The sequence below is a fragment of the Hypanus sabinus genome, chromosome 31 (genome assembly GCF_030144855.1).
Source record: "Hypanus sabinus isolate sHypSab1 chromosome 31, sHypSab1.hap1, whole genome shotgun sequence".
Classification (NCBI taxonomy): Eukaryota; Metazoa; Chordata; class Chondrichthyes; order Myliobatiformes; family Dasyatidae; genus Hypanus; species Hypanus sabinus.
This window is the reverse complement of record NC_082736.1, coordinates 3,353,880-3,381,510: the sequence shown is the minus strand read 5'-3', so window position 1 is coordinate 3,381,510 and position 27,631 is coordinate 3,353,880. Positions and strand designations below refer to the sequence as shown.

Genomic DNA, 27,631 nt, shown 5'->3' with positions numbered 1-27,631 from the left:
ATCCAGGCAGCATCCTGGTGAATCTCCTCTGCACCCTCTCTAATCCAGACATCATCCTGGTGAATCTCCTCTGCACCCTCTCTAATCCAGACAGCATCCTGGTAGATCTCCTCTGCACCCTCTCTAATCCAGGCAGCATCCTGGTGAATCTCCTCTGCACCCTCTCTAATCCAGACAGCATCCTGGTGAATCTCCTCTGCACACTCTCTAATCCAGACAGCATCCTGGTGAATCTCCTCTGCACACTCTCTAATCCAGACAGCATCCTGGTGAATCTCCTCTGCATCCTCTCTAATCCAGACAGCATCCTGGTGAATCTCCTCTGCACCCTCTCTAATCCAGGCAGCATCCTGGTGAATCTCCTCTGCACCCTCTCTAATCCAGGCAGCATCCTGCTGAATCTCCTCTGCACGCTCTCTAATCCAGACAGCACCGTGGTAAATCTCCTCTGCACCCTCTCTAATCCAGGCAGCATCCTGGTGAATCTCTGCACCCTCTCTAATCCAGTCAGCATCCTGGTGAATCTCCTCTGCACTCTCTCTAATCCAGGCAGCATCCTGGTAAATCTCCTCTGCGCCCTCTCTAATCCAGGCAGCATCCTGGTGAATCTCCTCTGCACCCTCTCTAATCCAGACAGCATCTTGGTAAATCTCCTCTGCACCCTCTCTAATCCAGGCAGCATCCTGGTGAATCTCCTCTGCACCCTCTCTAATCCAGACATCATCCTGGTGAATCTCCTCTGCACCCTCTCTAATCCAGACAGCATCCTGGTGAATCTCCTCTGCACCCTCTCTAATCCAGACAGCATCCTGGTGAATCTCCTCTGCACCCTCTCTAATCCAGACAGCATCCTGGTGAATCTCCTCTGCACCCTCTCTAAAACTTCCACAGACTTCCTAAATGAGACGATCAGAACTGAATACGACATTATTATGGATTGGCATGCCAATCTGTGAAACATTTCAGATAAAACATTCCCACACGGGTGAAATAGCAGGAAATATAACAGAGAACAAAATCTTGCCCCAGGGTCATATAAGGAAATGATCATCTTTCCCTGACTTATCTTCAAGATGCTCCTGAACCATCCCCCTTCCATGGCAGTAACATTCTCTGGAATTAAGCCCAATGAAGAATAGGAAAGTGCTGGCTGTGTGCTCTCCTTAGACAGACTGGAAGACAGGCTGTCTTTCAACAGGTGAACCTTCACAAGGCAGCAAGACCCGATGGAGTACCTGGTAACTGGTAAGGCTTTGAAAATGTGCCAACCAACTGGCGGATGTATTCAGAGACATTTTCAATCTCTGGCTAGTTCCTACCTGCTTCAAGAGGGCAACAATTATACCAGTGCCCATGAACGAACATCATTCAGCGATGAGATACTTTGGGAGGCGGGTCACACCCGTCTCAGGAAGGACCCGGACTCACTGCCATCTGCCTATCACCGCAAATGGTCACAATCTCACTGGCTCTCCACTCAGCCTTCGACCACCTGGACAATGCAAGTACCTTCCTATGTCAGGATGTGGGTTATCAGCATTTAACACCATCATTCCTGCTGTCCTGATCAAAACCTGGGCCCTTTGCAACGGGATCCTCAACTTCCTAACTGGAAGACTTCAGTCTGTGTAGATTGGAAATAGTACCTCCACCTTGCCTCAGGGGTGTGTGCTTAGCCCACTGCTCTACTCTCTCTATGCCCATGACTGTGTGGCTAAGTACAGCTCAAGTTCCATCTATAAATTTGCTGACGATACAACCATTGTTGGTAGAATCTAAGATGGAGACAAGAGGGCGTACAGGAGTGAGATATGCCAACTAGTGGAATGGTGCTGCAGCAACAACCTGGCACCAACGTCAGTAAGACTAAAGAGCTGATTGTGGATTTCAGGAAGGGTGAGACGAAGGAACACATACCAGCCTCATAAAGAGATCAGAAGTGGAGAGAGTGAGTAACTTTAAGTTTCTGGGTGTCAATATATCCGAGGACCTAACCTGGTCCCAACGTATTGTTGCAGGAATAAAGAAGGCAAGCCAGAAGCTATATTTCATTAGGAGTTGAGGAGATTTGGTTTGTGCACTAAAACACTTGAAAAACTTGAAAACTTCTACAAATGTACCATGGAGAGCATTCTGACTGGCTGCCTGGATTGGGGAGCATGCCTTATGAGAATAGGTTGAGTGAACTCGGCCTTTTCTCCCTGGAGCGACGGAGGATGACAGGTGACCTGATAGAGGTGTACAAGATGATGAGAAGCATTGATCATGTGGATAGTCAGAGGCTTTTCCCAGAGCTGAAATAGTTGCCACAAGAGGACACAGGTTTAGGGCACTGGGGAGTAGATACAGAGATATCAGGGGTAAGTTTTTTATTCAGAGAGTGGTGAGTGTATGAAATGGGCTGCCGGCAATAGTGAGATACGATAGGGTCTTTTAAAAGGCTTTCAGATGGGTACATGGAGCTTAGTAAAATAGAGGGCTATAGGTAGCCTAGTAATTTAGTAGGCTAAATTGCTAACCAAATTACTTTAGGTTAACTAGTAATTAGTTAACTAGTAATTTCTAAAGTAGGGACATGCTCGGCACAAATTTGTGGGCCGAAAGGCCTGTATTGTGCTGTAGGTTTTCTATGTTTCTATTATATAACATCTCTCTGGTGCTTCACTGTACAGTGCAATACAGAAAATTGCTACAGTACTGTGCAAAGGTCTGAAGCACCCTAGCTATATATATATGCGCCTAAGACTTTTGCCCAGTACTGTCCCCTTCCAAATGCCTTTCCCTTCACTGTGGTCAAAATCCATGACACCTCCCAGCTTCCTCTGGTGTGTACTGGAGAGTCTATTGTCTGGTTGTGTCATAGCCTGCTATGGAAACACAAACACCCTTGAATGGAAAATCCTACAAAAAGTAGTGGATATGGCCCAGTGCAGCACAGGTGAAGCCCTCCCCACCACTGAGCACATTGACAAGAAGCACTGACACAGGAAAGCATCATCCATCATCAGGAACCCCACCAGCCAGGACCTGCTCTCTTCCCCCTGCTGCCATCGGGAAGGAGGTACAGGAGCCTCAGGACCCACACCTCCAGGTTCAGGAACAGTTATTACCCTCAACCATCAGGCTCCTGAACCAGAGGGGATAACCTCAACTCTGAACTGATTCCATCGGGAAGGAGGTACAGGAGCCTCAGGTCCCACACCACCAGGTTCAGGAACAGTTATTACCCTCAACCATCAGGCTCCTGAACCAGTGAGGATAACCTCAACTCTGAACTGATTCCATCGGGAAGGAGGTACAGGAGCCTCAGGTCCCACACCACCAGTTTCAGGAACAGTTATTACCCCTCAAACAGCAGGCTCTTGAATAAGAGAGGATAATTTCACTCACCCCATCACTGAAATTTTCCCACCACCAATGGACTCACTTTCATGGACTCTTCATCTCATGTTATCGATATTCATTGCTAATTTGTTTATTATTATTATTTCTCTTATGTTATTTTGTATTTGCATAGTTTGCTGTCTTTTGCACACTGGTTGTCTGCTCTGTTGGTGGGTTTTTCATTGTTTCTATTAAGGTTCTGAGTACACAGGCAAGAAAGTGAATGTCAGGGCTGTATATGGTTGATAATAACTTTACTCTGTACTGATAGAAAGTCATCTCTCAGATGTCTGCAATATCCTCAGAGGTCCTCTAACAAGAGGAACCTTTGATGTTTGAAGGACGACTTGGCTTTGGAGCAGAGAGTCATTGCTTTCGATCTGCTGTTCACACACCGGAGCTGGAAAGTTTAGCATGCAAGTTGGCGGTAATGGAAATAGAAGAACTAGTCTAGTGTCTAAACCACAGCAGTGTCTGAGGCATTGCTCGCAGCTATTAATAATCTTGTGAACATTAAGATGTGGATAGTGTCAATGGAAGGAAGGGGAATGCTAGCCTGCAGTTCCTCCCAGATCTAGAAATCATAGCTTCAGCTAATTCTCTATCTCCAGGTTCTGTCCATGCAGTACATACACCTATACACCAGCTCGTTAATGCAAACATCTAATCAGCCAATCACGTGGCAGCAACCAAAATGTAGAGAAGCATGCAGGCATGGCCAAGAGGTTCAGTCGTTGTTCAGACCAAACACCAGAATGCGGAAGAAATGTGATCTGAGTGACCTTTACCCTGGAATGATTGTTGGTGCCAGAAGGGGTGGTCTGAGTATCTCAGAAACTGCCGATCTCCTGGGATTTTCACACACAACAGTCTCTAGAGTTCACAGAGAAGGGTGTGAAAAAACCATCCAGTGAGGGGCAGTTCTGTGGGTGATATTCACTTGCTCTTTTTGCTGTTTGTGCGATCTGTTCTTTTTTTTTGCGTGTTGGGTGTTCGATATTTTCTTTGAACAGGTTCTCTGGTGTTCCTTGTTTTGTGGCTGTCTGTGGAAAGACCAATCTCAGGGTTCGATAATAAATGTACTTTGAATCTTTGAAAACGCACATTGTTAATGAGAGAGGTCAGGGAGAATGGCCAGACTGGTTCACACTGACAGGAAGACAACAGTAACTCAAAGAACCACACGTTACAACAGTGGTCGGCAGAAGAGCATCTCTGAATGCACATCACGTCAAACCTTGAAGTGGACGGGCCACAGCAGCAGAAAACCAGGAACGTGGCCACTTTATTAGGTATAAGAGATGCCTCATAAAGTGGTCACTGAGTGTAGGTAAAATTGCAATGGGGAGGAGCTTAGGAGACAAAGGCACTTAACGGCGCCTCCTTGGCTTGCATCTTTGGAAAGAGTTCTATTTGCATCTTTAATATCTCCTTCTTCCCTTTCAGGGTTCTTTTGAAGACCCTGACCTGGAGTTACATGCTGACTTCGGTTCTCCGCGGGAATGGGACCCGCTCTCAGGGCCTGACGACCGGACGTTATTCGATATGCCAAGGACGCGGCCTAGAAGATTAGCTCGCCTTTGGAGTTTTGGGTCTGTGTGGCTCTGGGGGCTGGCGGACTCCAGGTCGGTGCCTCTGCAGGGAATCAATGTGTCATGGGAGGTGGAAGATCGGAAGCTGGCTGCTGCTGTGTGTCCAGACCCGAGTTCTTTGGGCACAGAGCTCAGAAAAAGCGGCACAACAGACTTCTAACATCGCAAATCAGCGAGCTGTTTATGTCCTCCCCTCTCGTTGTGAAATGGAAACACCTCTTTTCCCCTTATTAGGGAGATATAGAGACTGTGGTAGGTCGAATTACCGGGTGAACGAGTAGTCTTTGGGGTATGCTAGTCTGTATCTTTGCTGCAGGCTTGTCTGCTTGGTGGGGGGCGCCCATGCTTTTTTTGCTGGTGGGGGGTATCGTTGCTTTGCTGGTGCTTACGTGTGGGAGGGGGGAGCTGAGGGGGGCTTTGGGTTCTAACGTTTAGCTGTCATTCATTCTTCGGGGCACTCCCATTTTCGTGGATGATTGCGAAGAAAAATAATTTCAGGATGCATATTGTATACATTTCTCTGACATTAAATATACCTTTGAACCCTTTGGTTGAATCACCCCACCCTATACTTGCTCCAACAGTAGATGAGCTGTGGACAAATTCTGGCCCAAGGTAACCAAATACCCTTTCTTTGAGGTAAAGAATAAGTCTTGGCACTCAACAGGAAGAGGAGAAGGTGAATTAAGTCTCTGAAAATCAAAAAACAAATTATCTCATATGGTAACGTATGAAAAGGGAAGGGAAAAGGGTATCTACCTGCGTATAAATGCTGTTGACTGGCTCTCAGTTCAATATACAAGGTGCACACATATGGATAAGAGTTGAGGACTCTGCTTCCTTGTTTAAACCGCAGTTCCGACAATCTCTCCCACTTGTTTTTATCTTGTGATTCAAGCAGTCAAGGAGAATACAGTCCCTCTCAATGGGTATTGATAGCCAAGATACCCATCCAAGTTTGTCCCATTTGCCCACATTTGACCCCTAATCTTTCCTGTCCCTGTACCGTCCATCATCATCATCATCACTATGTGCCATTTCGAATTACCTGGGCGATCATGATTGTTCTGGGCAAATTTTTCTACAGAAGTGGTTTGCGTTCTACTGGGCCGTGTCTTCACAAGACGGGTGACCCCAGCCGTTATCGATACTCTTCAGAGATTGTCTGCGTGCCGTCAGTGGTCGTATAACCAGGACTTGTGATCTGCACCGGATGCTCATATGACCAAGGGTGACCTGCAGGCTAGAGGAGGGAAGGAGCACCTTACACCTCCTTTGGTTAGAGACATATCTCCACCCTGCCACCTACATACCCATCTAAGTCTCTTTTAGTATTGTAATTGTACCTGTCTCAATCATTTCTGGCAGCAGCTCATTTGACTGACGTAGATTTTCTATTTATGATCCTTTCAAAATGGCTTTTAAATATTACTAATATAAAGTACAGTGTAAAAGTCTTGGACACCCTATATGTATGTTTGAAGTGTTTATTTTTGTTTTCTGTGTCAGGAGAAAAGAGCAAATTTCAGATTTCCAAACATTAATTTTCCAAAATATTAAACGTCACAGAGATTTTTTTGTAATTTGTTAAAGAAAGTAACTTAGTTGGCAATAGATGAGTTTTCAAATAAAAACTTGATGACTTTGTAGGTAGATAGCCCAGTGGCTGATTAAAGAAAGATAATGATCAGTGGCATAATGAGTTGAACTGATTCATTGGAACGGAAATGGGTGCAGAAGGAACCTATCTGGGTGAAGGACAACCAAAGTAAACGGTGAGGATATGGCAGATGCGACAGCTTACCTTTCAAATCAGCAATTCTTACATGATGGCAAGAGTGAGCATAACACAAGGTGGTCATCGTGCATCAGCAAGGTCTCTTCCAGGCAGAAATTTTTCAGCAGACACAAGTTTCAAGATGTGCAGTCCAACCAAGCTCCTCTGAAGACGCACAAAGAAACAGGCAAAGTTGAGGAACAGAAACACAGAGGTCAGCCATGGAAACTGAAAGCAGCGGCCGAGAGGTACATCAAACTGATGTCCCTTCTACAGCAGACATCCAGCACTGCTGTCACAGAAACCTTTGGGACCCAAGTAGACCCCTCCACAGGGGTGCTGCCAAAAATCCACTCCTCCGAAGTGGAAACAAAGCCAAGCACAAAAACTCAGGTAGAAGTGCTCTGGACTGACGAGTCAAAAATTTGTCTGTAGAAGAGCTGGATGGATGAGGGTCTGCAGCCAAAAGTGAAGCACAGCGGAGGCTCACTGAAGATCTGAGGCACTTCTACCAATAGAGTTGGGGATCTGGTCAGAATTAATGGAAACATAATGCTGAGAAGTACAAGCAGATTCTTATCCATCATGCAATACCACCAGAAAGGTGTCTGATTGTCCCAACTTTATTCTGCAGCAGGACAATCACCTCAAGCACATGGCCAGGTTCATAAAGAACTATCTTCGGTGAAGGAGTTCTGCAACAGATGGTTTTGCCTCCACAGATCCCCGGTCTCAACATCATAGAGGCTATCTGGGTTTACCTGGAGAGACAGAAGCAAGCAAGACAGCTAAAATCGCAGAAGAACTGTGGCAAGTTCTCCCAGATGTCCTGAACAACCTACCAGCCTATTTTCTTATAAAACTGCACGACAGTATACCTGAGAGAATTGGTGTAAAGACGAAGGGGTGGTCACACCAAATATTGATTGATTTAGTTCTTTTACTGCTTTTCATAGTAATGTTTAGATATTTAGAAATTTTTAATTGCTTTTGAAAGCATCTTTGCTTTACAGATTCTTTTTACATGTGCTTAAGACGTTTGCACAGTACTATACATGCATCAACTACTTCCCCAGTAGCCCAAGCTATACACAGACTACCTTCTGTGTAAAACGTCTCTCCAATGGTCGTAGCGATAAAAACCCTCAAGTTCCGATGAAATGCCTCCCCTCTCACCTTCAACCTGTGCCCTCTGGTTCTTGACTTCCTGATGCTGGGGAGAAGACTGAGTGCATCTGTGCCTCAAATAACCAAAACAAAACGTAAATTTGTAAAACAACTTTTCATATTCTCATGATATTCTGAAATGCTTCCTAATCATTCACAGCACCTGAAACAACAGGGTGGCTGGCAAGCCCGTGTTAGGGCTCAGCATGGACTAAATGGGCCGAATGGCGTGTTTGTGCACTGTAGTTTCCTTTGATTCCATTTAAGAAGCAATCAGGGTACTGTGGGGCAGGCATCAGCCAGGTATGAACAACATCTTCACCTGCTCTAGCGCCTTCTCTTCTCCTCTCCCACTCCCTGCTGATCAGCTTCCTCCGGATCCTCTCCCCCTTCCCCTCTCTTTTATTCTATGCTTCACTCCCCTCTCCTATCAGAGTCCTGCTCCTTCAGCCCTTTACTTCTCCCACCTACCTCCTCCCAGCATGCACATTTTCCCCACTCACCCCTCACCTGCCAGCTTGTACCCCTTTCCTTCCTCCCCCACCTCTGATTCTGGCTTCTGCACCCCTTCCTTTCAGATTCAGATCCCAGATCAGATCAGATCCAGATTCAGTTTATTGTCATTTATAAACCACAAATACAATGCAGTTAAAAAATGAGACAACGTTCTCTGGAATGATATCGCGAAAAAGCACAAAACAGACCACACAAGAAAAACCACATAACGTTTGGTAATCCAGCCCCCTTGGCCTGAAATGTCAACCATTTATCCTTCTCCATAGATGCTGCCTGACCTGCGGAGTTATCCAGCATTTTCTGTGTGTCTGTGTTACTTTGGAACTTCTTGTGACAGCAGATACAGTTGAGATGAGAGGACTCCACCCAAAGCACTGACTGCCCACTTCCCTCCACAGGTGTTGCTGACATCCTGCAGCACTTCTACCCTCAGATTGTTATGCGATTCCTAACGTGTAGCTCCGCTCTGTAAAATCCGACATTACTCCAGCTAAACTGGAAAGCACAAATTTGCTAATTTGCTAGTATATTATATGTTTGCCGTCACTTTCTGAAAAACATCAGTAGTGGCTCGAACAACACGTGGATAGGGGTGTTCTCAGAGAATTCACCCCAGTTCTTCCGGAACAGGCTAAAAGGATACATGGGAAGATGGTGAAATGCACTGTGGTAAATGGTTGCAGATTGTCTAAATTTCCAAGCACTGCACGAATAGATTCCTGTTAACAAAGAAACATCAAAATAAGTTCAAAGTAAATTTATTATCAAAGCACATACAAAGTGTTAACATTATTTCATGCACTGCATGTGATAGAGTACTGCACAAAAAGACTGAGGCACATATGTAGGCACAGCGCTGCACTTGTCAATGTGGAGCAGAGAGTGAAATATAAATCTGGTGGGAGCAAAGGATGTGGGGAATTGCAAGGGGATAGCACCGTGGGAGGGATGTGGGACAGGGAGCAGAGAAGGAGTGGCACAGCTGCAGACATATTCAGCCCTGAGACACCAGGCAAACTCATTTGATTTCAAACAATTGGTTTATTGATCATTACATAATGTCTCTCTGGTGCTTCCCGCTCCCTCCCCTCTCCCTTCCCCTTTTCCCAACCATGATTCCCCTCTCCCTGCCCCCTTCCCACTCTCAGTCCACAATAGAGATCCAGATCAGAATCAGGTTTATCATCACTCACACACGTCAGGAAATTTGTTTTTTTTTGTGCCTAAGACTTTTGCAGAGTACTGTAAACACATGGACAATGAAAAACTTGCAGCAGCATCATAGGAACATAGCATCATACAATCAGCAATGACAAGGAAAATATTCACATCAGCTGCGAGGTAATGTTGCAGCTCTGTGAGCCCCTGGTTTGACCACACTTGGAGAATTGTGTTCAGTTCTGGTCGCCACACCATAGGAAGGATGTAGAAGCTTCAGTGAGGGAGCAGGTTTACAAGCAGGCTTTCCACTCCACGTTGACAAATACGGTACTGTGCAAAAGTCTCAGGCACCCCAGCTATATATATCTACCTAAAACTTCATGCAGTACTGTATATTTAGAAGAGTATCTAGTAGATTTGTGAACTGTCTGCAACATGTCACCTTTGTTCAATGGAGCTATCTCACTGACAGGCTCAGACAGAGTGGATGTGGAGAGGATGTTTCCTATAGCGGGGGATTCTAGGACCAGAGGACACAGGTAGAGTGGATGTGGAGAGGATGTTTCCTATAGTGGGGGAGTCTAGGACCAGAGGACACAGATAGAGTGGATGTGGAGAGGATGTTTCCTATCGTGAGGGAGTCTAGGACCAGAGGACACAGATAGAGTGGATGTGGAGAGGATGTTTCCTATAGTGGGGGAGTCTAGAACCAGAGGACACAGATAGAGTGGATGTGGAGAGGATGTTTCCTATAGTGGGGGAGTCTAGGACCAGAGGTCACAGATAGAGTGGATGTGGGGAGGATGTTTCCTATAGTGGGGGAGTCTAGGACCAGAGGACACAGACAGAGTGGATGTGGAGAGGATGTTTCCTGTAGTGGGGGAGTCTAGGACCAGAGGACACAGATAGAGTGGATGTGGAGAGGATGTTTCCTATAGTGGGGGAGTCTAGGACCAGAGGACACAGATAGAGAGGATGTGGAGAGGGTGTCAGAAACATAGAAAATAGGTGCAGGAATAGGCCATTCAGCCCTTCGAGCCTGCACCGCCATTCAGTATGATCATGGCTGATCATCCAACTCAGAACCCTGTACCTGCTTTCTCTCCATACCCCCTGATCCCTTTAGCCATAAGGGCCATATCTAACTTCCTCTTAAATATAGCCAATGAACCAGCCTCAACTGTTTCCTGTGGCAGAGAATTCCACAGATTCACCACTCTCTGTGTGAAGAAGTTTTTCCTCATCTTGGTCCTAAAAGGTTTCCCCTTTATCCTTAAACTGTGACCCCTCGTTCTGGACTTCCCCAACATCGGAAACAATCTTCCTGCGTCTAGACTGTCCAATCCCTTTAGAATTTTATACGTTTCAATAAGATCCCCCCTCAATCTTCTAAATTCCAGTGAGTATAAGCCTAGTCGATTCAGTCTTTCTTCATATGAAAGTCCTGCCATCCCAGGAATCAATCTGGTGAACCTTCTCTGTACTCCCTCTATGGCAAGAATGTCTTTCCTTAGATAAGGGGACCAAAACTGCACACAATATTCTAGGTGCGGTGTCACCAAGGCCTTGTACAACTGCAGTAGAACCTCCCTGCTCCTGTACTCAAATCCTTTTGCTATGAATGCCAACATACCATTTGCCTTTTTCACCGCCTGCTGTACCTGCATGCCCACCTTCAATGACTGGTGTACAATGACACCCAGGTCTCGTTGCACCTCCCCTTTTCCTAATCGGCCACCATTCAGATAATAATCTGTTTTCCTGTTGCAACCAAAGTGGATAACCTCACATTTATCCACATTAAATTGCATCAGCCATGAATTTGCCCACTCAGTTAACCTATCCAAGTTACCTTGCATCTTCTTAGCATCCTTCTCACAGCTAACACCGCCGCCCAGCTTCGTGTCATCCGCAAACTTGGAGATGCTGTATTTAATTCCCTCGTCTAAATCATTAATATATATTGTAAACAACTGGGGTCCCAGCACTGAGCCTTGCGGTACCCCACTAGTCACTGCCTGCCATTCTGAAAAGGTCCCATTTACTCCCACTCTTTGCTTCCTGTCTGCCAACCAATTCTCTATCCACATCAATACCGTACCCCCAATGCCATGTGCTTTAAGTTTGCACACTAATCTCCTGTGTAGGACCTTGTCAAAAGCCTTTTGAAAATCTAAATATACCACATCCACTTGCTCTCCCCATCCACTCTACTAGTTACATCTTCAAAAAATTCTATAATATTCGTCAGACATGGTTTTCCTTTCACAAATCCATACTGACTTTGTCCAATGATTTCACCTCTTTCCAAATGTGCTGTTATCACATCTTTGATAACCGACTCTAGCATTTTTCCCACCACCGATGTCAGACTAACCGGTCTATAATTCCCCGGTTTCTCTCTCCCTCCTTTTTTAAAAAGTGGGGTTACATTAGCTACCCTCCAACCTCAGGAACTAATCCAGAATCTAAGGAGTTTTGAAAAATTATCACTAATGCATCCACTATTTCTTGGGCTACTTCCTTAAGCACTCTGGGATGCAGACCATCTGGCCCTGGGGATTTATCTGCCTTTAATCCCTTCAATTTACCTAACACCACTTCCCTACTAACATCTAACATCTCACTAGACCCTCGGTCGCTTACTATTTCCGGAAGATTGTTTATGTCTTCCTTAGTGAAGACAGACCCAAAGTAGTTATTCAATTGGTCTGCCATGTCTTTGTTCCCTATGATCAATTCACCTGTTTCTGACTGTAAAGGACCTACATTTGTCTTGACCAATCTTTTTCTTTTCACGTATCTATAAAAGCTTTTACAGGCAGTTTTTATGTTCCCTGCCAGCTTTCTCTCATCATCTTTTTTCCCTTTCCTAATTAAGCCCTTTGTTCGCCTCTGCTGGACTCTGAATTTCTCCCAGTCCTCAGGTGTGCCGCTTTTTTTTGCTAATTTATATGTTTCTTCTTTGGACTTGATACTATCCCTAATTTCCCTTGTCAGCCATGGGTGCACTACCTTCCCTGGTTTATTCTTTTGCCAAACTGGGATGAACAATTGTTGTAGTTCATCCATGCGATCTTTAAATGCTTGCCATTGCATATCCACCGTCAACCCTTTAAGTATCATTTGCCAGTCTATCTTAGCTAATTCATGTCTCATACCTTCAAAGTTACCCTTTAAGTTCAGGACCTTTGTTTCTGAGTCAACTATGTCACTCTCCATCTTAATGAAAAATTCCACCATATTATGGTCACTCTTACCCAAGGGGCCTCGCACGACAAGATTGCTAATTAACCCTTCCTCATTGCTCAATACCCAATCTAGAATGGCCTGCTCTCTAGTTGGTTCCTCCACATGTTGGTTCAGAAAACCATCCCGCATACATTCCAAGAAATCCTCTTCCTCACACCTTACCAATTTGGTTCACCCAATCTATATGTAGATTGAAGTCACCCATTATAACTACTGTTCCTTTATTGCACGCATTTCTAATTTCCTGTTTAATGCCATCCCTAATACTGTTAGGTGGCCTGTACACAACTCCCACCAGTGTTTTCTGCCCCTTAGTGTTATGCAGCTCCTACCCATATCGATTCCGCATCCTCCAGGCTAATGTCCTTCATTCCTATTGTGTTAATCTCCTCTCTAACCAGCAATGCTACCCCACCTCCTTTTCTTTCCTGTCTATCCCTCCTGAATATTGAATATCCCTGGATGTTGAGCTCCCATCCTTGGTCACCCTGGAGCCATGTCTCTGTGATCCCAACTATATCATATTCATTAATAACTACCTGCACATTCAATTCATCCACCTTGTTACGAATGCTCCTCGCATTGACACACAAAGCCTTCAGGCTTGTTTTTACAACACTCTTAGCCCTTATACAATTATGTTGAAAAGTGGCACTTTTAGATTTTTTCCCTGGGTTTGCCCGCCTGCCACTTTTACTTTTCACCTTACTACTTTTTGCTTCAACCCTCATTTTACACCCCTCTGTCTCTCTGCACTTGTTCCCATCCCCCTGCCACATTAGTTTAAAGCCTCCTGAACAGCAGTAGCAAACGCTCCCCCTAGAACATTGGTTCCAGACCAGCCCAGGTGCAGACCGTCCTGTTTATACCAGTCCCACCTCCCCCAGAACTGGTTCCAATGCCCCAGAAATTTGAATCCCTCCTCCTTGCACCATTTTTCAAGCTACATATTCATCTGAAATATCCTCCTATTTCTACTCTGACTAGCACGTGGCACTGGTAGTAATCCAGAGATTATTACCTTTGTGGTCCTACTTTTTAGTTTATCTCCTAACTCCCTAAATTCACCTTGTAGGACCTCATCCCGTTTTTTACCTATACTGTTGGTACCTATGTGCACCACGACCACTGGCTGTTCACCCTCCCATTCCAGAATGTCCTGCAGCCACTCAAAGACATCCTTGACCCTTGCACCAGGGAGGCAACATACCATCCTGGAGTCCCGTTTGCTGCCGCAGAAATGCCTATCTATTCCCCTTACAATCGAATCCCCTATCACTATAGCTCTCCCACTCCTTTTCCTTCCCTCCTGTGCCGCAGAGCCACCCATGGTGCAATGAACTCGGCTGCTGCTGCCTTCCCCTGATGAGACATCTCCCCCAACAGTATCCAAAACAGTATATCTGTTTAGGAGGGAGATGACCCCAGGGGACTCCTGCACTACCTGCCTATAGTTTCCTATAGTGGGGGAGTCTAGAACCAGAGGACACAGATAGAGTGGATGTGGAGAGGATGTTTCCTATAGTGGGGCAGTCTAGGACCAGAGGACACAGATAGAGTGGATGTGGAGAGGATGTTTCCTTTAGTGGGGGAGTCTAGGACCAGAGGACACAGATAGATTGGATGTGGAGAGGATGTTTCCTATAGTGGGGGAGTCTAGGACCAGAGGACACACACAGAGTGGATGTGGAGAGGATGTTTCCTATAGTGGGGGTGTTCAGGACCAGAGGGCAAAGCCTCAGATTGGAAGAATGTCCCTTTAAAACAGAGATGAGGAGGAATTTCTTTAGCTAAACGGTTGTGAATCTGTGGAATTCATTGCCACAGACGGCTGTGGAGACCGAATCATTGGGTATATTTTAAGTGGAGATTAATAGGTTCTTGAACAGTTAGGGCATCAGAAGTTCCCAGAAGGCAGGAGAAAGGGTTGGAGAGGGATAATAAATCAGCATGATGGAATGGTGGGGCAGACCTGCTGAGCTACATGACCTGTGGTACAGTCTTATGGTACTTTTGAAGAGGAGCCACTAAGATAATGAAAAAAAAAACAGATCCAATTTGCACAAGGTCCTAAAAAAATGAGAAGAGAGAAACATTCAGTACTCCGGTTTCCTTTAGAGTTTAAAATTTATTTAATTATTCCATCCATCCCACAATGAGAGGGAGAAAATTCTTTGCCTTCTGACTCCATTGCAATATATGACATGTGAAATTAAAAGTCTAATTGTTTGTAGAAAGAAGCTGTCCCGTAGTCTGTTGGTCCTGGATTTAATACTGCGGTAGCGTTTGCCCGATGGAAGCAGGTGAAACAGTTTACGGTCGGGTTGACTGGTGTCCCCGATGATCTTCCAGGCCTCCTTTCTGCAGTAAATGTCCTCAATGGAGGGAAGTTCACATCCACAGATGCGCTGGGCTGTCCATACCACTCTCTGCAGTTCCCAGCGATCAAGATTGGTGCAGTTCCCGTACCAGGCAGTGATACAGCCAGTCAGGATACTCTCAATGGTGCAGAATGTCTTGAGGATTTGGGGGTCCATGCCAAACTTCTTCAGTCACCTGAGGTGGAAGAGATGCCGCTGTGCTTTTTTGCCACAAAGCCGGTGTGTACAGTCCGGGTGAGATCATCGGTGATGTGTATACTGAGGAATTTTAAACTACTCACCCTCTCAACTGCAGACCCATTGATGTTGATCGGGCTGAGCCCGTCTCCGTTCCTCCTGCAATCCACAATCAGCTCTCTTGTTTTGTGGACATTGAGGGAGAGGTTTTTATCCTGGTCCAGAGACGTCCCCGTTGGTAGGTTAGCTGATCATTTTAAGTTGTCCTGTAATTAGGCTAGGGTTAAAATGGGGGCAGCTGTGTGACGCAGCTCAAAGGGCCGGAAGGGCTGTATCTCAATAGATAAAATATACTATAAATTACAATAAGAAAAGTAAACTTAAAAATCTCGTGCCTGCTTTGTGTTCGCCTTCCTTCTGTACGAAACAAACATATGGCCATCTACGAACTGCGAAGAGCCAAAGAAGCGCGAGCCAATAGAATTGAAAGGTCAACGGAAAGATTGGCCAATCAGGACCGATGCAAGCGAGCTTTGTAAACTTGAGCACTCCCAGAGAGAAACACCAACACCTCCACACTGAGGATGTCACCTCGACCGGTGATGAAACGTTTGCCGGCTAATTGCCAAGTTCGGCGAACACCTCGACATCAAATGCCTTGACTGAGCTACGAATACTCACCACCACCCAAATATATTAAAAATGTGTTCTTTCTGACATCTGTGAGAGCAGACTGAGGCTCCTGTTAGGATCTCCTTAATTTAAGAATTCCCCCTTGGCTGCAATGGGATTCCGAGCCACACCACGGTCTGGAATGACCAACTAAACCACAGCTTTCTTCCTCTCTTTTCCACTGTAGCTACACCCCAAAACTCTTTCGTTATTCCCAGTTCCGATCTGGAAACTAATTTTTAAAGAGACTCTCAGGCTCTCTTCCAGTGTCACACGCTCGGCAGCCACCTCCCCTGTGACGCCCTCCGTTGGTTGGGGTTGACCGTTGGATGTTGCATCCTAGCTGTCTACGAGATATGTAGTCCGGGGCAGTACAATATGGAGACGACGCTGTTGCCCATGCAGCAAGCTCACTGCCTGATGAATCCAGAGGATTGGCGGAGACCGATACAGATTGGCGTCAGTGGCGTAGCAGGAGTTACCAGTCAGTGTTCTCAACATAGGACTGCCTTAGGGACTCCAGCTCCGGATTTTTCTCTCGGGGTTTACTCACGAAGCCTTCCCCACGAGTGGGTATAGCCGCAAGGCAGCGGAGGTTTGAGATCAGAGATTTCTTTCTTCTCGATGAACTGCCAACCACAGCTGATGAGCCCCATCTGCCTGAAACCCATACCACACCAGCAACTCTGTAGATGCCTCTGCCAACTCAAAACGTTACAGCATTACTTCCTGTAGCTGCATCAGCTGTGGGAGGCAGGCTTATCTCTAAGCCAGAAGCCTGAGTCATGTACTTGGGCAATAACGTCTAGACTCACACTTCCAGTTAGGACTGAGATACCGATCTCTAGATGAGCTACGCCCCTCATCAGCTCTTATGGTTCGACATACAAGAAGTTTCATGTTCGAAGACTGAAGAAACCTACAGCCATCGGGCTCTTGAACCAAAGGGGATAACTTCACTCACCTCAACACTGACCTGATTCCACAACCTACAGACTCACTTTCAAGACCTACACAACTCATGATCTCAGTATTAGTTAGTTACCTGTCTTAATATTTGCACGATCTCTCTTATTTTGCACAATGGGTGTTTGCTTATGTGTAGCTTTTCATAAATTCTAATGTACTGCGTTATTTTCCTGTGACTGCCCACAAGAACTGAATCTCAAGGTAGTAAATGGTGATATACACACTCAGTGATAATGAATTTATTTTTTATTTCAAGATACAGCCCAGTGAGCTGTGCTGCCCACTGCCCAATACCCACCGATTTCACCCGAGCCTAATCACAGGACAATTTGCAATGACAATTAATTCACTAACTGGTACGTCTTTGGACTGTGGGAGGAAACCTCACACGCTCACGGGAAAGACGTATAAGCTTCTCACAGGCAGCATCGAAATTGATCTTGAGCTCCAACTGTAACAGCATCGTGCTAACCACTAGGCGACCATGACACCCGCACCCTGTTTACTTTGAAACTTTCACAGCTTCAGTGTTTGTTACCAATTATGGGATAGAAAACCTGGCTGAGTGGTGCCACAAAATCAGCCTCTCACTCAGTGTCAACAGTACCAAGGGACTAATCAGTGACTAGAAGGGGGGGGGGAGGTCCAGATGACTACGTGGTAAGTTTCACTGATGGATCAGCTGTGAAGTGAGTTAGTAACTTCATATTCCTGGGCTACTGACTGCATTAAATGACCCAAGGACATACAAAGCAGTTCAATGATCACAGGATCACATACTATAGAATACAAAAAGGCTTAGATAGAGTGGGCGAGGAGGAGATGTTTCCTCCAGTGGGGGAGTCTCGGACCAGAGGACACAGATAGAGTGGATGTGGAGAGGATGTTTCCTATAGTGGGGGAGTCTAGGACCAGAGGACACAGATCGAGTGGATGTGGAGAGGATGTTTCCTATAGTGGGGGAGTCTAGGACCAGAGGACACAGATAGAGTGGATGTGATGTTTCCTATAGTGGGGGAGTCTAGGACCAGAGGACACAGATAGAGTGGATGTGGAGAGGATGTTTCCTATAGTGGGGGCGTCTAGGACCAGAGGACACAGATAGAGTGGATGTGGAGAGGATGTTTCCTATAGTGGGGGAGTCTAGGACCAGAGGACACAGATAGAGTGGATGTGGAGAGGATGTTTCCTATAGTGGGGGAGTCTAGGACCAGAGGACACAGATAGAGTGGATGTGGAGAGGATGTTTCCTATAGTAGGGGAGTCTAGGACCAGAGGACACAGATAGAGTGGATGTGGAGAGGATGTTTCCTATAGTGGGGGTGTCTAGGACCAGAGGACACAGATAGAGTGGATGTGGAGAGGATGTTTCCTATAGTGGGGGAGTCTAGGACCAGAGGACACAGACAGAGTGGATGTGGAGAGGATGTTTCCTATAGTGGGGGAGTCTAGGACCAGAGGACACAGATAGAATGTATGTGGAGAGGATGTTTCCTATAGTGGGGGAGTCGAGGACCAGAGGACACAGATAGAGTGGATTTGGAGAGGATGTTTCCTATTGTAGGGAGTGTAGGTCCAGAGGGTGCAGATAGAGTGGATGTGGAGAGGATGTTTCCTATAGTGGGGGAGTCGAGGACCAGAGGACACAGATAGAGTGGATGTGGAGAGGATGTTTCCTATTGTAGGGAGTGTAGGTCCAGAGGGTGCAGATAGAGTGGATGTGGAGAGGATGTCCCTATAGTGGAGAGTTGAGGACCTGAAGGCACAGTTTCAGAATAGAGGGATATCCATTTAGAACAGAGATGAGGTGGAATTTTATTTAGACACAGGGGGAGAATCTGTGGAATACCTGGTCACAGATGGCAGTGGATGCCAAGTCACTGGGTACATTTAAAGCAGACATTTGGTAAACACAACTTTTGATTTGATTTTGATTTGGTAAACACGAGGAAATCTGCAGATGCTGGAAATTCAAGCAACACACACAAAATGCTGGTGGAACACAGCAGGCCTGGCAGCATCTATAGGGAGAAAAGGGGCCCTTTTCTTTCTCCTGAGGCCTCCCGCCCCATGATCCTTTCCCTTCTCCAGCTCTGTATCCTTTTTGCCGATCACCTTTCCAGCTCTTAGCCTCATCCCACCCCCTCCGGTCTTCTCCTATCATTTCGCATTTGCTCCTCCCCCTCCTACTTTCAAATTTCTTACTATCTTTCCTTTCAGTTAGTCCTGACGAAGGGTCTCGGCCCAAAACGTCGACAGCGCTTCTCCCTATAGATGCTGCCTCGCCTGCTGTGTTCCACCAGCGTTTTGTGTGTGTTGTCTGTCCTGACGAAGGGTCTCGGCCTGAAACGTCGACAGTGCTTCTCCCTGTAGATGCTGCCTGGCCTGCTGTGTTCCACCAGGATTGTGTGTGTGTTGTCTGTCCTGACGAAGGGTCTCGGCCTGAAACGTCGACAGCGCTTCTCCCTGTAGATGCTGCCTGGCCTGCTGTGTTCCACCAGCATTGTGTGTGTGTTGTCTGTCCTGACGAAGGGTCTCGGCCCGAAATGTTGACAGCGCTTCTCCCTGTAGATGCTGCCTGGCCTGCTGTGTTCCACCGGCGTTTTGTGTGTGTTGCTTAGGTTTTTGATTTGTCAGGATGTCCGAAATTATGGGAAGAAAAGGTTTGAGAGGGATAATAAAATCAGCCCAGGATGTGATATTGAAGCAGACTTGATGGGCTGAATGGCCTAATTCAGTTACTGTGTGCTATGGAAGGAGGATAGACTTCTATGCCCGTTTTGAGGTAGAAAATGACGTGGCGGCAAGGAAGTCCACCCCTCCTGCAAATGACCAGGTGCTGTGTCTCTCTGTGGCCGATGTGAGGAGAACCCTGTGCAGGGTCAACCCACGGAAGGTTGCTGGACCAGACAACATCCCTGGTAGAGTGCTCAGAGGATGTGCAGACCAGCTAGCAGATGTTCTCACTGATATCTTCAACATCTCCCTGAGCAGCGCCACCATTCCAACGTGCTTCAAGGTCGCCACCTGTGCCAAAGAAGTCTTCAGTGTCCTGCCTAAATGACTGCCGTCCCGTTGCACTTACATCCACCATCATGAAGCGTTTCGAGAGGCTCGTCATGAGGCATATCAATACCCTGCTGCTCCCCTCACTGGACCCCCTGCAGTTTGCGTACCGTCCCAACCGTTCAACAGACGACGCCATTGCCATCACCCTCCACCTGGCCCTAACCCACCTGGACAAAAAAAGACACATACGTTCGAATGCTGTTCATAGACTTTAGTTCAGCATTCAACACAATCATCCCTCAGAAACTGATTAGAAAGCTGAGCCTACTGGGTCTGGACATATCCCTCTGCAACTGGATCCTAGACTTCCTGACTGGGAGACCTCAGTCAGTCCAGATTGGAGGCAGCATCTCCAAAACCATTACATGGGAGCATGGGAGCCCCCCAGGGCTGTGTGCTCAGTCCACTGCTGTTCACTCTGCTGACCCGTGACTGTGCTCCATCTCACCTGGTCCCTCGACACAAGCTCCAAAGCAAAGAAAGCCCAGCAGCGTCTCTACTTTCTGCGAAGGCTGAGGAAAGTCCATCTCCCACCCCCCATCCTCATCACATTCTACAGAGGTTGTATTGAGAGCATCCTGAGCAGCTGCATCACTGCCTGGTTCAGAAATTGCACCGTCTCGGATCGCAAGACCCTGCAGCAGATAGTGAGGTCAGCTGAGAAGATTATCGGGATCTCTCTTCCCGCCATTACGGACATTTACACTACATGCTGCATCCGCAAAGCAAACAGCATTATGAAGGACCTCATGCACCCCTCATCCAAACTCTTCTCCCTCCTGCTGTCTGGGAAAAGGCACCGAAGCATTTGGGCTCTCACGACCAGACTATGCAACAGTTTCTTCCCCCAAGCTATCAGACTCCTCAATACCCAGAGCCTAGACTAACACTTTACTGCCCTTTTGTCTTGTTTATTATTTATTGTAATGCCTGCACTGTTTTGTGCACTTTATCTAGTCCTGGGTAGGTCTGTAGTCTAGTGTAGTTTTTTTTCTGTGTTGTTTTTTTATGTTGTTCAGTCTAGTTTTTGTACTGGGTCACATAACACCATGGTCCTGAAAAAATGTTGTCTCATTTTTACTATGTACTGTGCCAGCAGTTATGGTCAAAATGACAATAAAAGTGACTTGACTTGACTAGACTTCCCATTTTTGAGATTGGATTTCTCAGCCACTATCTTTCTTTTTCTTTTAACAATATTTTTATTCAGATAAAACAAGATTTACAGAGTGCAACACATAGATACATCTCAACATAAAGTGTGTATCTTCATATATTGTAATAAAATTGATCAAAATGTTATAGCACATCACATAAAGGTATACCACTCTGTAATCAAAAATTTAAAGATAGGTCATACATCATAAAAGAAATTTTTTATTTAAAAAAAGTCAACTCCCTACCAACTACCAAAGAAAAAAGCTGATGGATGACAATGGATAATTAGGAAAAAAAACATATTCACTTAAGAAGAGAAGATAGAAATATACATAAAAGTCTGTGCACTGTTAAACTTTATAAATTGGAGAAGTAATTTAGGAAAGGTCCCCAGAAATCATAAAAAGATTGTTTTGAATTTAAGACTGAGCAGCGGATCTTCTCTAAATTTAACTAAGACATAATATCACGTAGCCATTAGCCACTATCAACTATGTTAATATTTCCACCTTCCCATGTGGTTGGGGTCTGGCATTCATCCTGTTAATTATCAATGCAATATCATCTATCAAACTTAAATATTTGTTTGCCAAAAGAATTTGAACATACCTCTAACTCTTGTCCAACTTGCTCTCTGTTTATTCCCAAGTCTTCTCTGTAAAAGTGGAAAGGTTTAGAATATGTGACACCAGGTAACCCCACATCTAATGCAGAAGTCAAAAAATGCACTTACACAATCAATGTACATTCCTATGCACAAGTCTTAGGCACATATACACAGCCAGGGTGTCTAAGGCTTTTGCACAGTCCTGTATTTGTCAATGTGAAGCAGTGAGCGAGTTTGTAAATCTGGTGGGAGCAAAGGGTGTTGGGAATGGTGAGGGTGGAGCGCCGCAGAGGGGGTGTGGGACGGGGGCAGAGAAGGACTGTCAGGGGTGGGTACAGACACACCCAGCCCTGAGACACCGGGCAAGGTCATTTGATTCCAAACAATTGGTCTACTGATCATTACAGAATGTCTCTCTGGTGCTTCCCGCTCCCTCCTCTCTCCCTTCCCCTTTTCCCAACCATGATTCCCCTCTCCCTGCCCCCTTCCCACTCTCAGTCCACAATAGAGACCCAGATCAGAATCAGGTTTATCATCACTCACACAAGTCATGAAATTTGCTTCTTTTTTGCAACAACAGTACACTGCAATACATAAAACTGCTATAGTACTGTGCAAAAGTCTTCGGCACCCTGGCTCTATATATATGTGACTCAGACTTTTGCACAGTACTGTATGCCATGAAATTAAATAAGAAACATTGTTAAATAGCATAAAAATCAAAGCAACCATGGTACAAGATTGGGATGACTCATTCATTCAAAAGTTGCGAATTATGCCGGTTTACATTTGCATAAACAGTGCAAGAGAACATGAGGATAGTGGTCAAACGATCTAACCTCTGTCTTAGATGAGAAACATTTAATGCAATGAATTTAACTCCCACGCTCTGAATGCAAACCGCTTTGTCTTAACGGCTTTAATTTACATTTGGAACACACCCGTGGAAAAATTAAACTCGAGTCCAGTCTCACTCCCAGGTCATTATGGCCCTTATCCAGATAACAGTAGAGTACAAACATCAGCCGTGCAGTCTTAGACACATACACACACATATTTAAGTTTCTCGCCTTTGGTGTGTGTATTTTTCCCTGATCTCAGATCCTCTGCCAGAGGCCTGGGAGCTTGAGGGTTCAGTGCAGTATCCTTGCTCTTCTGAATGAAGATCTCACATGGAGCCCCTCTCCCTGTCCAGGTGTCACAGCTCCAAGTGCTCCTATCACCGCCGGCTCTAACCTTCCACATCCTCTCCATCTGCTCTTTGAAGCCCAGCTTCTTATATTCTTTCTTCCTGACGCTACTGTCATTCTGGACTGCCACATCAATTACCATTGCTTTCTCCCACTCCTTGTCCAGTATTACTCTGGCGGTTTGGCTAGTACCCGCTTATCGGTCTGTATCTGGCAGGATACAGGGTCTTAGTTCTGTCATTCTCCTCTACCTTCTTGGGAGTTTCCCATTTGGACGAGGGAGTGTCCAATCCATACTCAGTGCAGAAGTCCCTGTACATAGTCGCTACAGCTCGGTTGTGCTGTCCCTGCCTGCATTGCTGCCAATGCATGTATCAGGTTACAGGTCTCCGTTACGCTGGAGATTGCAGTTGTGAGTAGTGTTTCATTGGCTGCTTCTATAATGCCGTCTGATGGAATTTTATCACTAAGTCTGGGGAGGGTCGGTCAGTCGGATGGATGAGGTAGATAGATAGATAGATAGATAGATATATAGCTAGGGTGCCCAATACTTTCACACAGTACCGTATTTGTCAATGTGGAGTGGAGAGCGAGTTTGTAAATCTGGCGGGAGCAAAGGGTGTTGGGAATGGCTAGGGGGAGCGCCGTGGGAGGGGGACAGGGGTGGGGGTGGGGGAATTAAAACTCCCTTTTTCAGAGCTGGGAGAGAGTGCAAACAAATTAGGTTTCAGTTGGACAGAGGGTGGGGAAAGGACGTATGGTACAAAGGAGTATCTCCAATGGGGTGTGGACAGGATTGCTGTGGAGAGTAACAGAAAAAATGCTGGAGGGACTCAGCAGGGCAGGCAACATCCAAGGAGAGGAATAAACAGTCAAGGGTCTCGGTGCAAAGCATCGACTGTCGACTGTTAATTCCTCTCCGTCTGAACGGTCCCAGTCTGAAACGTCAACTGTTAATTCCTGCACATCTGAAAGGTCTCTATTGGGCAGAAAGTACAGAAGCCTGAAATCCCTCAGCACATGTACAGCTACTTCCCTTCTTGAACCAACCAACACAGCCCTAATCACTACATTTTAGCAAGTCTTTGCACTAAAATGGACTCTTTGCTTTAGTTGTGTTCTCCCTTGTAAAAATTGTGTGTAGTCTCTGCTTCTTTTCTGAATACTGCTTACCTGATGCCTTGTACCTGTGATGTGGCTGCAGGTAAGATTTGCATTGCACCTATGTATAGCTGTGTGTAGGACAATAAACTCGATGAGTATAAATGGCATGAAAGATGGCTTTTTACAGCAGAACTACAGCACATAACAAACATGATAACATATCTTCCATAAACTTCAATTAACATAAATTATGCTTTATTTACCTAGCGATACATCGGCCCTTCGAGCCACCCTGCCCCAGCAACCCCACAACACCGATTAACTAACCAAATTACAGGACGGTTTACAGTAACTAGTTAACCTACCCGGTACGCCTTTGGACTGTGTGAGGAAACCCACACATCTCATGGGGATGGCGTAAAGGGACTCCTTATGGAACGGTGCCTGAAGTGAACTCCAGACTCTGGAACTCCCCAGGCTGTCGTGGCGTTGTGCTAACCACTACACCACCATGGCACTCATGGTAAGTCACACGTAACTTTCACAACAGAATATGCAAAAATAAAGCACCACACACAAAACACCTGTGGAACACAGCAGGCCAGGCAGCATCTACAGGGAGAAGCGCTGTCGACGTTTCAGGCTGAGACCCCTCGTCAGGACAGACAACACACACAAAATGCTGGTGGAACACAGCAGGCCAGGCAGCACCTGCAGGGAGAAGCGCTGTCGACATTTCAGGCCGAGACCCCTCGTCAGGACAGACAACACACACAAAATGCTGGTGGAACACAGCAGGCCAGGCAGCACCTGCAGGGAGAAGCGCTGTCGACGTTTCAGGCCGAGACCCCTCGTCAGGACAGACAACACACACAAAATGCTGGTGGAACACAGCAGGCCAGGCAGCACCTGCAGGGAGAAGCGCTGTCGACGTTTCGGGCCGAGACCCCTCGTCAGGACAGACAACACACACAAAATGCTGGTGGAACACAGCAGGCCAGGCAGCATCTACAGGGAGAAGCGCTGTCAACGTTTCGGGCCGAGACCCTTCGTCAGGACAGACAACACACACAAAATGCTGGTGGAACACAGCAGGCTAGGCAGCATCTACAGGGAGAAGCACTGTCGACGTTCCGGGCCGAGACCCTTCGTCAGGACAGACAACACACACAAAATGCTGGTGGAACACAGCAGGCTAGGCAGCATCTACAGGGAGAAGCACTGTCGACGTTCCGGGCCGAGACCCTTCGTCAGGACAGACAACACACACAAAATGCTGGTAGAACACAGCAGGCTAGGCAGCATCTATAGGGAGAAGCACTGTCGACATTTCGGGCCGAGACACTAATGCAAAAATAAACAGATTATATTAGGGCGAGTAGTCTGACCAGAACCTGTTGTTGAACCTTGAGATGTGGGTCTTCAGGCTCCAGTACTTCCCCCTGCCTGATGGCTTTATTGAGAAGTCAGCATGTTTCAGCTGGTGAGGGCCCTTCATGACAAACGTAGTCTTCCTCAGATATTACCTCCTCCAGAGGCTGGGACTGGTTGAGTGCCACCTGTCTCTGTGTCCCTGCACACTGGAATTCCCAGCCTGTGATGCAGCCAGTCAGAATGTACATCTGTGGAGGGTTATCAGTCTTCAATCTCCTTGGGCTTCTGAGTTGAGGTACTGGTGTGCCTTCGTCATGTGCTGGGCCCAGGACAAATTGTCACATGTGTTGGCACCCAGGACCTTGAGCTGCTCACTCTTTGCACTGAAAGTCCTATGACGAGGACTGCTTTTGTTTGTCTCACTTCCCCTTCTCAGTCGGTTCCTTGGCTTTGCTGATGTTCAGCGCAAGCTTGTTGCTACGACACCACTCTCCCTTCTGAGCTATCTCACTCCTCACCACCATCCATGGTTCTACCAACCACACTGGTATCATCGGTGGATTTGTCGATGGCATTGGAACCACGCAGTCGTAAGAACAGAGCAGGAGGTTTCCACTCTATACTGATTGTGTTCTCCCAGCGAGGGAGTGGAGGACCCAATTGCAGAGGGAGATATGGAGGCCCAGGTTTCGGAGCTTGATAGTAAGGTTTGAGGGGATGATGGTGTTGAATGCTGTGCTGTAGTCAATGCTTGTGTTGTCCCAGGTGACCGAGAGCCAGCAAGACAGCCACTACTGTAGACCTACGTTAATAGGCGAATTGAAGTTGGTCCATCCTTGCTGGAACAGTAGATACGAGCCACAATCAATCACTCAGAGCACTTCATCACAAGGCCCTAAGCACTACCAGATGGTAGTTCTTGCAAACTCATTCGTGAGGCCAGTGATGTTGTGGGGGTGGAACTGGACTCTCTGACGGTGGTGTCTGAAAAGAGGATGCTGTCCAAGTTACATGCCATCTTGGACAATGTCTCCCATCCACTCCATAATGTACTGGTTAGGCACAGGAGTGCATTCAGCCAGAGACTCATTCCACCGAGATGTAACACTGAGCGTCATAGGAAGTCATTCCTGCCTGTGGCCATCAAACTTTACAACTCCTCCCTTGGAGAGTCAGACACCCTGAGCCAATAGGCTGGTCCTGGACTTATTTCCACTTGGCACAATTTATTATTATTTAATTATTTATGGTTTTATATTGCTATATTCTTGGTTGGTACGACTGTAACGAAACCCAGTTTCCCTTGGGATCAATAAAGTATGTCTGTCTGTCTGTGTCTTGATGCAAGTCACTAGTAGAAAAGATACCATCCTGAAGCAGGCCTTAGGAGAGAGAGGTTAAAGTTGTCCCTGAACACTCCAGAGTGTTGGCCCGCGCAGGTTTTTAAACACTTGAGACCAAGGACACCATCACACCTTGACACCCTCCTGAAGAATGTCCAAGACAGAGATGACGAGGTTATCGGGAACTGAGGGGGCTCATGCAAGTGCATTGTTAGTCACCTGATGAAGGGGACCAGGTTCGTCAGAGAGGGATGCTTCACTGCCATTTGTGATATTCACTCCCACCTTGCAGGATGCGATGGTGTGCAAACCAAAAGGTGGATGAGATTCTTAAAGAGAGGCGCGGCTACAACAGAGCCGTGGAGTCGCAGGCGGACGGGTTAGAGCGGTGACAGGTAACTCCAGGCTTAGCGTCCACTCTCCAGATTCAACAAAATTGCTCTGCAAGGCTGCCCCTAACATGTGGCTGGTTTCAGGAGACCACTGCGCTCCTGCGTCTCGGTCCCTGATATCGGTGAGGGATGAGATGTCAAAATACCTGGAGAAGAGGGAGCTGTGGAGTTGGTGAACAGGGAAGAGCATTCTGATCACTATGAACTGAAGTTATTGACATCTCTGCCAAGAGAAGTAGCTGCCTACTTTTCACCTCGTCTAGGCTTCCCATAACTTCATACACCTCCATCTCTGTCACCTCTGTTCACAAGAAAACAGCTATGCAAAAATCTTGGGCACATACAG

The 27,631-nt window shown here is 46.4% G+C and overlaps 1 protein-coding gene across 3 annotated transcripts in view; it reads right to left on the bottom strand.

The window, feature by feature from the left end:
* The window catches only part of LOC132383649 (membrane-anchored junction protein), a 91,389-nt gene that overhangs the window by 42,629 nt on the left and 21,129 nt on the right, over positions 1-27,631 (bottom strand). For all 3 annotated transcript variants that reach the window (XM_059954844.1, XM_059954845.1, XM_059954843.1), the window contains exons 3-5: positions 21,885-21,930; positions 9,080-9,155; positions 5,736-5,861 (exon numbers count right to left, since the gene is read on the bottom strand). In XM_059954844.1, the coding sequence (XP_059810827.1) occupies positions 5,736-5,861; positions 9,080-9,155; positions 21,885-21,930 (248 nt within the window). The remainder of the gene's footprint in view (positions 1-5,735; positions 5,862-9,079; positions 9,156-21,884; positions 21,931-27,631) is intronic.